The 13,428-nt window shown below is 34.9% G+C and overlaps 2 protein-coding genes across 2 annotated transcripts; one reads left to right on the forward strand and one right to left on the reverse strand.

Moving 5' to 3' along the window:
- Positions 1 to 68: 68 nt before the first annotated feature.
- Positions 69 to 2,112, reverse strand: LOC109186941 (pentatricopeptide repeat-containing protein At3g04760, chloroplastic-like). The gene has a single exon (XM_019337137.1). It carries the CDS (start codon positions 1,923 to 1,925, stop codon positions 225 to 227), a length of 1,701 nt encoding a protein of 566 aa, XP_019192682.1. The 5' UTR covers positions 1,926 to 2,112; the 3' UTR covers positions 69 to 224.
- A 2,269-nt stretch (positions 2,113 to 4,381) lies between these two features.
- LOC109186652 (serine/threonine protein phosphatase 2A regulatory subunit B''beta-like) lies at positions 4,382 to 13,002 on the forward strand. The gene is made up of 13 exons (XM_019336733.1): positions 4,382 to 4,958; positions 6,949 to 7,191; positions 7,275 to 7,380; positions 7,764 to 7,863; positions 8,188 to 8,293; positions 8,450 to 8,540; positions 9,237 to 9,378; positions 9,865 to 10,012; positions 10,111 to 10,220; positions 10,550 to 10,706; positions 11,415 to 11,540; positions 11,648 to 11,809; positions 12,365 to 13,002. Exons 1-12 carry the CDS (start codon positions 4,809 to 4,811, stop codon positions 11,786 to 11,788), a joined length of 1,620 nt encoding a protein of 539 aa, XP_019192278.1. The 5' UTR covers positions 4,382 to 4,808; the 3' UTR covers positions 11,789 to 11,809; positions 12,365 to 13,002.
- The last annotated feature ends 426 nt before the right edge of the window (positions 13,003 to 13,428 follow it).

A 13,428-nucleotide genomic window follows, 5' to 3' on the forward strand; every position in this document is an offset into this window, starting at 1 on the left:
GTAAATCACACTAAAAAGATTATATACAACATGCTCGATCGAGTACATTAAACTTAATTTGCATAGTGTAATCAGTGATTTAGCTATACATTAAACATAATTTCTAATATGCATGGTATAAGCAGTGTTTTGACATAACGGGAATTCTTACATTTGTTTACACCTCAAAAATTATTACATTTTTGCCAAAAAAAAATATGGGGCAATAGTTAGTGCAAGACCAATTACCAAACAAAAGCTTGATTCCCTATCCTTGAAATAGCATTCATTTGGAAAAGAGTGGTTTCCAGCTTAATCGCCTCGTCTCTCCATCCATGAAAACCAATGCCTTTAATTAGTATAATGTAAGTTTTTTCATTTGGCTGGCAGCCCCTTTCAGTCATTTCTTCTAGGACATCAATTGCCTCATCTAATCTATGAGATTTGCACAGCCCAAGCAACACAGCATTGTAAACCACGACGGTGGGTGGAAAACCGTACCTCTCCATAACATCTAACAAATGTAGAGCCTCGTCCACCATCCCGCCTTTGCATAAACGCGACACCAATGCACCATATGTAGTCTCGTCGGGATAAACCCGTTTGTCTATCATTTGAGGAACCATATTCAAGGCCTTGGTGCTTTCTCCATTGCTCCATAGAGCACACATCATAGCACTATAAGTACTTGCATCTACGGGATAGCCTATTGCACCGAGCTCCTCGATGAGTCCCGTCGCAAGATCATCGTTTCCGTTCTTGCACATTGCGGAAATGATGTGGTTATAGTTCACTATATCGGGCGAGCAACCGTTTGAAACCATGGCATCCACGAGATCAATGGCCGAATCGAGCCTCCCCTCCTTGCAAAAAGCGCAGATAAGTGGATCGTAAATGATTTGATTGGGAGCCACCCCCTTCTCCGTCATAATCTTAAGCAGGCTTATTGCCTCGTTTAGCTTTCCATCTCGACACAAGGAAGTCATGAAGATGTTATAGGTAACCATATTTGGCTCACAACCCGCGGATAACATCTCCTCCACTAGCTTCTCCCCATCGTCCCAATTCCCCCTACTCAACAATGCCTTCAACAAAATGTTATACCCAATTGAACACCCTTTGCTTCCTCCATGCGGCAAACTCCTAAGCAACTCGTGGGCTTCACCGAACATGCCTTCTCTACACAACCCTCTAAGGATTGCATTATAAGTGTACATATTTGGTTGGAGCCCGAGACATAACATCTCGTCTAGAAGCCTCATTGCTTCACTAACGGCCCCTTTATGGATCGAAGCCTCCATCAAGGTTGTGTATGTCACTACATTTGGTCGAAGGCTATTGTCTTCCTTCAACTCATCCAAAACCTTGAAAGCTAACCCTAGCTCTCCCCTATCACAATGAGTTCCTATGATTATATTATAGGTAACAACGTTCGGGCGAAAACCCCGGGCTCTCATACTATTCAGCACCTCCTTAGCTGCCCCAACCTTATTCATTCTACATAACCCAACAATCAAAGAATTATATATAAACACATCTGCCTCACCAAATTGCTCCAGAATCTGCACCACTTTCACTGCTTTTTCCCCCTTTTTTACACTGAAAAGCCCCTTAATGAGCTTTGTACATAGAAACATATCCGGTTTGTACCCACTCTTCACCATACACTCAAGAATATACACAGTTTCATCATAGTTCCCTGCTCTACAAGAACTATTCAGCACCTTCATAAAATTGGCTTCGTTGAAATCATTAAACTGTATTTCGGTGTTCCTGTTGTCAGTAGAAACCTTAACTGTTTGTGGCTTCCTACGCTGCCGCTCCCTATTTAGATGATTATTGCATTTGATTACAGGGCTGCTGTGCTTATATTCTGTAGTGGGCTCGAGTTTCTTGAAAAAGAGAGGGGTTTGAGTGAAGATCTCAGTAGACAAATACAGAGTCATTTGGTCAGGGTTTCTTGGTTTTCAGTGATCAGAGAAACGAATCATTTTTGAGCTACATCTAAGAGAAAAATACAGTAAAATACCTGCTGTTCTTGTGGATAGAGCAGGAGGAGATGAAGTTGGAGGGAAGTGTTCAGAGAGCTTGTTGGACATTTGGATATCATCCAGATTGTTTGTATCGATATGAGGCTATCAATGCTCCGAGTGGTATTATTTGATTTTTTGAACCAAAAAAAAAAAAGGGAAAAAGTTCAAATAGGCATCTAAACTGAACACTAAAAGTTAATTAGGTATCTAAATTTTATAAAAGTGCAATTTAACACTTCGAATATATTAAATTGAATCATTGAAACTCATAAATTGATAAATGACATATTATTATATGTCATTTTAATTTCAACAACAAAATTCAACCACCGGCGACGACTTGCCATCTACGATTAGTCGCCTTCTCTGGCGGAAGGCGACTAACTGACCGCTTTCCACCAGTGAAGGCGATCAACTGGTCGCCTTCTCCGGGGAAGGCGACCAGAAAATGTCGCCTCCTCCATAATAAAAAATCGTTTAATTGTACTTTTATAAAGTTTAAGTGTATAATTAACTTATGGTGTAAAGTTTAGGGGTCTGTTTAACCTTTTATCGATATCTACGCCGCATTGTTATATCTTGCAATGGCGTGGTATGAACAACTACTTAAAATAGTGTTAGACTTATTCATTGTCTCTCACTCTATTATGCTTGGTTGTTTAAAATCATGAATAATATTATTATCAATCATGTTCACTGGTTTCTCAATTTGTGGTTGATTATGTACTTATTTATATTTTGATGTCAAGTTTAAATGACTCGACTTCTAGTAACTCAAAAATAGTGCATTGGTTTGAGGATGATCGAATAATATCTTGAACTTTTTTATGAGTTCAATCTATGTATCAAATGACAAACTCGAAGCTTTTTTACTCTTGATATCATTTAGATATTTCACATTCTATTGCAAAGGATGTAAATCACACCTTCATATAATTTATAATTCAATTTTTTTTTTATAATATTCTTATATTTTAGAAATGTAGTCTTGTTGTAACAAAATATGAAAACCCCAGACTTATTGTCATACTCTTTCACCAAGAACACCAATAATGCAATTTACAATCCTAAATAGCATCGCAACAAATAGGCACCTTTTAAGTAGATATTGACTTCAATTATCCACATTTTAAGTATGCAATGGCTCAAAAAAAAAAAGTATGAAAATAAGAATATTGCATATATTGTTCAACAATTAAAAAAAAATAGTTCAACAATCTTTATAATGCAAGAGATCATATACTGATATACATAGTAGTATACTTATTGTAGCATTTCTTAATTATATTACAAATTAAACACCCTAATTACTCTTTTCCTTTCACTCAAATCATCATGTCATGGAGTATCATTACCATTAATTAAGCACCATACTTCCTCATGTTTTTTTAGCGCAATAAATGATGTGATATCTTATATATGTTATGGCATATATAGCATCATTAATTAATCACTATTACTAATAAATAATTTCAAGTGGTGTTATGCCTTGAGGATGACATATCAAACGAGATAACTATCATGGTATCCTTAGAGCATTCACAAGTGTGGATATTTGATGATTTTTTGTAAAAGAAATAACTGATGTTGGGGTTCAAACAGATGTGAAAGGCTGATTTTTTCACTTTTACTCTCCTTGCAAGAGATGCATATTTGTGGGGTCCATAATATGAGAGAGAAAATCAAGAAGGCAGCAAGCAAAGGGCGTGCGAAAGACATGAATAGGCACCCAGTAGGCACATGCACTCGTATCAGTTTATACGTATGCACATGCACACGCACATATATAAGAAAGTTATACTATGTCGATTTATATCCAATATTACTTCAATACACACACATATATAAGAAATTTCTCAATTCATATCCAATAAGCCAATATTACTCCAATGCATTGTCTTACACTTTTAATGACGTTGAATTTGTACAATGAGACATGATATCAATCGACACCATAGGCTTTCATATATATTGTTACCGATATAATTTTTTTTTTTTTTTTTTAGTACTAGTGACTTTATTAGAATTTAAGCACAAAGAGTTAATGTCTCACTGAGATTTAAATGTATGACTTTATATTTAAGAAAGTTATAATTATGCCTCTCAACCACAATTTCTTTAACTTTGGGAGTGACTTTATAATAATGAGAAATTATATTTTGTAGGTAAAAATCATGTTATTTAAAACGTAAAAAGTAATATATATTTAATCATTCAAGTAACTTATTATGAAAAACCTTAAAAAAAAACTTATTATGAAAAATAAAAAATATATTTAAAAAGTAGAGAAATGTTATTACAATATTATGGTTATTATTGTTGATGTCGTTATTTAGTTATGTTCCATTATGCCTTTAGCTCTAGTTTGAGCACATTGCTCGGTCTCATGTCTTGGTGGAGTCTCGCCTCAAACTATATCAGGTGTTAGCTATGTCATATTGCACTTTCGTTCTCCGCGCACTTCCTTGCTCTTCTTCACACAAAAATCTGTACATGGCTCCTCTCTCGCCTCTCAAGGGTTTCGCCTCCCTTTTCTCTGCAAACTCCCATCCTCCGATCTCAAAACATTGAAAATTCAATCATTCATTTCAATCCTCATAGGATTGCATCTACCTCTGCCGATTCATCCAATTCGGAAAGATCCGTGCGAGGACTTTGGCCGGAGCTGCGCGTTGTTGTTTGTATTTTAAGTTGCTATGGCGTGAGAGGTGGTGTTTCGCGTTGCTTGGATGATAGAGGGAGAGGTCGAAGATCTGAGGATTTGGTTTGAGTTGATTCTGATTTGTGGAGGTCGCGATGGATGTGGATTTCAACGGTGATGTGGCCAGCCTAGACACGGAGCTATTGCAGCTTCCGGACTTTTCTCCGTTGGCCATCAAAACGAAGGCGTATGTCGTTGAGAAGCTCTTTGATGAATGGCTCTCGACTCCTGATACGATTGTTTTGGTACTTTCTTTGCGTCCATGCTGCATTAAGAATTGAATTGAATTGTATTTGGATTGAATCTATTTATGATTGTTTTTATATTAATTGAGCTTGTGCGCACTCATTTAAGTAGAATGTGCTTGCTGTTGGTAGTAATAGAGATGCTAGGAGCCTAGGAGGTCCATTAAGTGGAGGTAACAGTCTCAAAATGTGAATTGTTATCCCGTGAGAAAGGCTGAGCTGAGAAATGATTGGCAGGAAAGTGAAATAAAAAAACAGATTCGCCCTGTTATGGCTCTCTTATCTTGGCCAGCAGATACCTCATTGTGTGGTTGCTAATATGGAGTACAGTTTTGCTTCTCTATGCTGAACAGTATTTACCACAAAGAATGCAGCACTAAAAAATATGAGTACTATTTTGGGATAAATGAAATCATATAGAGTAGAGCTATGAGGAGTGGTTTATGGTGGATGTTAGAAAGCCAACTATCAGAACAATGCAAAAGTATACAGTTGGTGGTCTTCTCTTTTATTATTTATTATTAGGGAAAAGATAACATACACCCCGAGCAGTAAGGAGGTAGGGAGTAGGGACAGTTTGTTGTTGAAAGAAAGGTACACCATCTTTTTTCTTTTTGTAAAATGAGTGCAATGCAAATGTTTATTCTGAAGTGCATGTTCATTGATATTTGAGTCCAGACTCCCTGGTTCCTTTTTAGAGGTTATTTCAAGTTCAGCCCAGCTCAACCTCTGTATGACACAAATGCTATCAATGCATGTACACCATTGAAGAAACAAAAGTTACTAGACTGAATAACCATTTGACAGATTATGTCTTTATGCATAAACCTTATGTTGCTAGTGGAATGGTGTTTCAGCAATGATATGACAATTCAATATGATCATTGCCGTTTATTTTTTGCTTCATCTTGTTCTATTTGTCTGTTTAGTGTTTACACAAGTATCTTCCAAAATGTAGATCTTTGACAACATTGACTATCTACTTGGATATATATCTTCTATATGCAAGGCTTATTCTTACATGACAATAAAATTAAATTGCATTGGTGTATGAAAATGAGCAGTTTCCTTTACAATTGAAGTCATGGCCAAGAAATAAAATCTTTGTGAGTTAAGATTAATGTATCCATATCCTTTTATGTGGCTTTATTTATAACACGAATTGAGACTTCATTTGTACAAGTTACAATCCAGCACGGTTAAACAGTATCCATGTCTATAAGACTGATTTTTGAGCCTGCAAAAAATCTTATAATAATAATAAGAAGTTTGCATAAAATCTTATATTGCCAAGAGAATGGAAAATTAACTTATATGGGCAATATATCGCATTAACAATTGCTAGATTAAGAAAATTGGATGTTGCTTCTATGACTATGATAACACAATTTGATTTTGGTAAAGATCAACTACTTTGAGAGGCTAGATATTTGGAAGTTTAGTTTGCTAGATCAGTTATGGAGTAAAATAATATATCTGAAAATATTACATGCCAAAGTATTTTTTTTAAAAGAGAAATAAAGTGCAAAAGACCTGTTCTCAACAATTATAGATTAGATGCTAGGTTCTTGTCTGCTTTTATGTAATAAAAAAGACATACCAGAAAAATGGACAGAATGTTACATTGGATATTTGGATCTAGGATCCTTCATTTACATATTTCTTCCCTATTTTCCACCAAAAGCTAGGATTTGGATTCCCATCGTTGTATTTGAATTATATTCCTATTAGTATATACATGGAACTCTAGATATGGATTCTGGTCAGTATTTTAAAACTGGAACCCCTTGCAAGTTGCAATATGTTGGAATGTTTCATATCTGTCCTTTCTTTTGGAGTCAAAAGATATTTCACTTTAATTTTTTTTAATTTTATTTTTTAATTTCTTTGCTTGTTATCACATTTGTGGATTTTTTTTTTTTTTTTTTTTTTTTTTTTTTTTTTTTTTTTTTGTAATAGTATATTTAAATCCACCTTTCTTCTCTTGCAGGTAAAAACTTTGGTCAGTAATGCCAAGGGTGCTTGTCCCTTAGGTGTCTCAGGAACTTCTTCAAGCAGTAGTGCTGCCACAAGCAATTCTTTGCCTTCTATCTTTCCTGCTGGCAATGCACCTCCACTTTCACCACGAAGTTCTTCGGGTTCACCTAGAACCCTGAAGCAGAGGGCAGGGCCTTCTAATTTAGGTTCCTCTCTGAAATTAGTGATTGAACCGGTTAAAGAGCTGATACCACAGGTTTAGAAGTGTCTTGTGATTCATTAATTCTTTAGAACTGCTTTTATCTTTTTTAATAAAAAAAATATTTACTGTGGTGGCAGTTCTACTTTCAAAATGGCAGTCCACCTCCAAATGAATTGAAAGAACGGTGTTTGTTTCGAACCAATCAGATTTTCTATGGTCATATAGATGGAATACCAATGCATGGTAAGGTTCTTTTCTTTCCACTTGCGTCTTCAAGTCAACTTTGAAATTTCAGTGAATATAATTCTTCGTCTTTTGAACTATTTTGAGAGTCCTGTATGCAAGGATTACTAGCTGTGGTACTTGTGTTCATGAATATATCATAGAGAAAGATCAACTTCAAACTTGAATTGTTTAAACGGGTTATAGTTTGGATGGCACACTTGTTTGCTCAAAGTGAATTGATGTGAGATACATGTAGACAAGTTTCACTATCAGCTTTGTCATTTGATTTTCCATTTTCATTTGTCTGCAACACATGTTGGTAGTACTTTTAGTCCATTTTGTAACTTGTTTTTTTTTTTTTTTTTTTTTTTTTTTTTTTTTTTTCCTTCATTGGATGCCAGAATTCAAACTAATAACTAAGGAAATATGCAAGATGCCATCATTCTTCTCTACTTCTCTTTTTAGGAAGATTGACGTTAATGGCACCGGGAATTTGACCAGGTAAACTTTCTGTGTCTTAATATACTTAAGAATTCATTTGTTCTACTGTTCTGTGCTTATGGTTTCTACATCTATTATAATGACCTTGAGAACTTTTTAAAGGCAGGAGGTTTCCTTCTGGTTTCATGTCATGACATTTATAGACTGGATTTTCCATTCAGTATTGTGTTAAATTACTTGCTCCTTGCTTGTTTTTCCTTCTGCTTTCTCTCATGTTTCTGTTTTCCCCTGGATTTTTTTTTTGGGGGTTACGGAGTATTATTTTATTGTTCATTATCTTTAATGTTTTTAAGTGAAAATGTTTCCCTTTCCCTTTGCTTTAAGGGATGCCTTTGTTGATTACTGGATCAATGGCGGTATGTTGACTAAAGATATAGCAACCCAAATATTCTCAATCTTGAAGCAGCCAGATCTCAAGTATCTAACACAGGTTCTTTTTTCTAGTTTAAAGTCTACCCTTCTTACAAAAATCTTTTTAATCTTTTCTTGTGACTGTTAATATATGATTCCACAAACAAATTCAAATGTTTGGCAGATAAACTATAATTCTCTGTTTTATGATGTTTAATTGTTAAATTGACTGTAGGCGGACTTCAAACCAGTGCTTAGAGAACTTTTGGCTACTCATCCAGGGTTGGAATTCTTACACGGTACACCTGAATTTCAAGAAAGATATGGTAACTTCTTGCTCATTTGTTTTGTGTCTCTCAATTTGCCTTATTTCCTCACCCCCCCCCCCCCCCCCCGCCCCCCCCCCCCCCCCCCCCCTCTTCCTTCTTGAAGGTTCTGATAAATGATGCAGTTTTCTTTTAAAAATGAAGATATTTCCTAAAGTATCTTACACCTTACAGTCTAATTAGTTTTTTTGCTTTAAAGAAATAGATGCATGGAATCCATAACTTGATTCCCTTATACTAATATGATTATGTTTTTTACTACATCTGTGTCTGTTACTTGGGGCTTAAAAATATGCCTTGGCTAAGATGAAAATACAACAAGTGGAAAAAAGAAAATGAAAAGAGTAGATGACAAAGGAGGAAGAAAGACTGAAATTTCCCTGTCTAGAGAGAGATAGAGAGTCCAATGTGTTCTATGATGAACATCTAGTATCATGATCACAATTTCTTAGTGATATCATCTTTAGTCCTTTATTTTAAATTTCTAGCCAAATATGTTTGTGTACCTTTCCATAAGGTGGCTTAAGAGAGTGTTGCAGTGGGATTCCAATACTTTCGGGGACTTCTTTTTTGTGTTTTTCTAACCTTAATTGTGACTTTGATCTAATTATCTTTTTTTTTTTTTTTTTTTTTTTTTTTTTTTTTTTTTTTTTTTTTTTTTTTCTGTGTCCTTACGACTATTTTTACTGCTGCCAGCTGAAACTGTTACATACAGAATGTTTTACTACATAAACAGATCGGGTACCGGCCGTCTTAACCTCAGGGAGCTGAAACGTTCAGACCTAATTTCTGCATTGCAACATGCAGATGAAGAAGAAGATATCAACAAGGTCTTGAGGTAAATATCACACCATTTTAAAGGGCCCTTAAGTCCCTTGTTTTCTCCCTTTGGCCCTTTCTATTCTTGTACTCTGTAATCAATACATCGAATTTGTTTGCAAATTCTTCTTATTTCCCTTTTTGGGTGATTCCCTTTTCATGCCCAAAGAGGTGGATTAGGAAACTTGTCATGTAAAGTTCTCAAAGTAGCAAATTTCAATAATTCACTTCCATTGTCTGCTACACTATGTTTATCCTGGAACGGCTGGAAGTTAATTGTGCTGCCTCCTAGTGTAGTCTAATTTGGCAAAAAGAAGAGTTGTATGAGATTTTGGTATACAATGATGAGAAGCCAAAGCTCCTTGACTTGTAAAAATATAGGAAATTGCTAGTTCTGCAGGAAATGCTTTTGACTTGGTTTCCAGTTGGGAATTTGGATTTACATACTTAACTGGGTCTGGGTGCTATGTGTTCATTTTCTTGATTCTTGCATCCTTTCATGCAGGTACTTCTCCTATGAACACTTCTATGTCATATATTGCAAGTTTTGGGAGCTGGATACAGATCACGATTTTCTCATTGATAAAGAGAACCTTATTAGATATGGTAACCATGCACTTACTTATCGGATTGTTGATAGAATATTTTCTCAGGTTTGTATTTCCACTATAGTGCTTTTAGTTTTAGTTTTGCCTGCTCTGATAAGGATGGCAAGCTCTTAAAAATAAATCATGTTTGGATACTTTATCAGGTTCCAAGAAAATTCACAAGTAAGGTTGAAGGAAAGATGGGTTATGAAGATTTTGTTTACTTCATATTGGCAGAGGAGGATAAGCCATCTGAGCCTAGTCTTGAGTACTGGTAGGTGTTCATGTTAATGGAAGTGCGTTGTAGCTTCAGTAAAAAGTTAAACCCTTCTTTCTATCCTCTTTGAATCCCCTACAGTGAGCCATTTGACAGATGGCTTGTTTTGCTACTACACTGTATATTGTATCCTTGAGATTAATGGGTATGATGATCATGAAGTTAGAACTATTTTGGAGATTGTCTTGGTCATGAAAAGGGGCATTGAAATCACTATGCATATATGTGGAATTTTATTATTATTATTATTATTTTTTTTTTTTTTACAAATCTTGATCGGGTGTTGATACTTGATAATTCTTTTATTTTCATAATTTCATGGACAGGTTCAAGTGTATAGATTTGGATGGAAATGGGATTCTGACAAGGAATGAAATGCAATTTTTTTATGAGGAGCAGCTGCATCGAATGGAATGCATGGCCCAAGAGCCTGTACTTTTTGAGGATATTTTGTGCCAAATGATTGACATGATTAATCCAGAGGTGATATTCCATTTGCTTGCTTGAGACTTGAGAGTAATTATTATTATTATTATTATTATTATTATTATTATTATTATTATTATTATTATTATTATTATTATTATTATTTCTTTTTTTTGTTATTTTGTAAGAAGAGCCTGACACTATGGAGTCCCTATGTATAGCCTCTTGGAAGCACTGATATGATGCCTCCTTTTGTGATTTAAATTATTAATTACGGAGTATAAAAAATTTAATTTTTTGTTTTGAATGTTTTTGTAATCTTGTGATTCATGCTTGAGGATTAAACATTCTGTTGGCATAGTTGTTGACCTTATTTCTTTTTCCAGAATGAGTTATGTACATGATGTTGTTTGAATAATCTGTTTTGGCTTTGGAAAGGTTAGGAATCCAGAAGCTTTGTCATATCTCATAATTCTCCTTCCCCAAGCCCAAATCAACAAATAAAAAAGGATAAGCTTTTGTTTCTAATTACAGTATTTGGTTAGTATTTGTAAGTTTTCTTCTAACAAATGCATTCTTTGTTTGCAGAAAAATGAAGTAATCTTTGTTTTCTTAACACTAATTAATTAGAACAATACAAATCCTTCTCATTAAATTCTCTTTAAAAGATGTCCTGGTTTGTCTCTCTGGTGTACTGCCAACTGTCTATCTTGTGTATCTTGCTGGTGTAATAACAATATGTGAATCCATATTCCTTGTTTGCAGAATGCCAGCTTTATTACGTTACATGACTTGAAGGGCAGCAAACTTTCAGGCAGTGTTTTCAACATTCTTTTTAACCTCAACAAATTCATGGCATTTGAAACTCGTGATCCTTTCCTGATTCGTCAGGTATTATCAATCAAAAAAATTTCTGTTATTATTATTATTTTTTTTTGGTTTGGGAAGTGATAGAGCATCTGGCATTTCAAATTCTGAGTTTAACTGTTTTTTAACAGGAGCGAGAGAACCCAAATATGACCGAGTGGGATCGGTTTGCACACAGAGAATATATTAGGCTTTCAATGGAGGAAGATGCTGAAGATGCCTCCAATGGAAGTCCTGATATGTGGGATGAATCACTTGAAGCTCCCTTTTAACTTTTTGTTGTTGGATACAAGGTATGAACAGTGTGGTTAGTGGTTACATTCACCAATAAGATCTATATCTATGTAACTAAGAATTCCAGCTTGACATATCTTTCATTTAAAAAAGCTACTAATGAAATATCATTTAAGAAAGAAAGAAGAAAGTTCTTATGTGCCTAATATGTAATACAAGATATATTGAAGGCAGAGAAAATTTTGAAGCACATAAACAAATCATCTTCTTTATCAGAAGAGTAATTGTTTTATGTATCACAAAATTTTCTGTTTAGATATGACATTGACAGATTGACAGGAAGATATAAGTGGATGCTTGAACACAGTACAGATGTAATTCAATTAAATACTAGTAATTGTAGGTTTTCTGTTTTATAGAATGCATGTCTCAATTATCATTGAACCTTATTAAGCGCTTTACTAGGAGATTTATGCAAAATCACTTTTGTTATTTTACTTCATGAAGTCTGGTGTGGACAGTGGAATGGAAAATTTGTTTGTTTGTTTGGGTTTTCTTCCCTAAATAATATTTTGATTACATGGCAATATTATGTTCTTTCCAACTTTCACCAGGTATACAGAATCATGTTTGGCCTGGCTATTGAACATCAAATGGCAAATTGTGCACACCAAATCTTCAAGGGGATGACCGGAGATGACTCAGTCTGTCAAATTCACAAAAAAAATGAAAAAAAAAGGTCCCTTGAGATTGAGGGACAATTGATAATTCCTTCTACACAGAACTTGTTAACCAAGTAAAGTTTCATACTACACAGAAGCTCCTAGCTTGAATACCGAGTCTCTTGGCAAGTCACACGCAAATGGTGTGATTAAACAGAAACAGAGTCTTGTTCACAACTTGTAGAACTTTGTTCTTTGTCTAGATGTAAGGAACCACACTTGTTACTTGTTCTAGATAGTGCTTCCAAGAATGTTTTTCTTATAAGTGGTTCAGCTTTTCTTTTTTTGGTTGGTATATACAGGTTCGGTTTGTTAGGTTGTAAGGTTTCGTCTGTTTTTCACCTTTCTTTTCTTTGCAATTGAGACATTCATAGCAGCCTGAATAGTTGTGGCAGCCATGTGTAATGATATTTTCCATTGCCCAATACTTAGTTATAGTAATCTGTTTCTAATGTAATGGGCATCACCCATAAACTTGTTTGAGAGTTGATAAATACGGCAATCAGGAAGTTCCTTAGTTACTTGATAAACAGGATCCAAACAGAGTTCTTTACTTAATAATGGTTATGCTATGGCATATTGACATTGGATGGATGATCTCATGTTGTAGAGGAAATGTTCCTTTGACCCAATTTTTTGCTTCAAGTTAAATGCAGTTCAACAGCCTTCTCCTACTTAGTTTCTTTTGAAGACTTTCTTGTAGGGGTTTGAAGACCTGGCCGTGGCAATATGTGGCTGGAGTGGACTTATTGAGAAACAGTTTTCCTCGAGGTAGTTCTGTTGATTGGTCAGTATTGTCACAATCGACTTTTTGTATAATTGTATGACTTGCATTGTGAATGCAGCTCAGTTATGAGTGGGTTTTCTTTTTGTGATCTTTCATTTGTCAAGTTTCTCTTGTGAATTTAGTTACAAGAGAAAGAAACCAATAATAGTGTTCTAACAATTTCTCACAA

The sequence above is a fragment of the Ipomoea nil genome, unplaced genomic scaffold (assembly GCF_001879475.1).
Source record: "Ipomoea nil cultivar Tokyo-kokei standard unplaced genomic scaffold, Asagao_1.1 scaffold1407, whole genome shotgun sequence".
Classification (NCBI taxonomy): Eukaryota; Viridiplantae; Streptophyta; class Magnoliopsida; order Solanales; family Convolvulaceae; genus Ipomoea; species Ipomoea nil.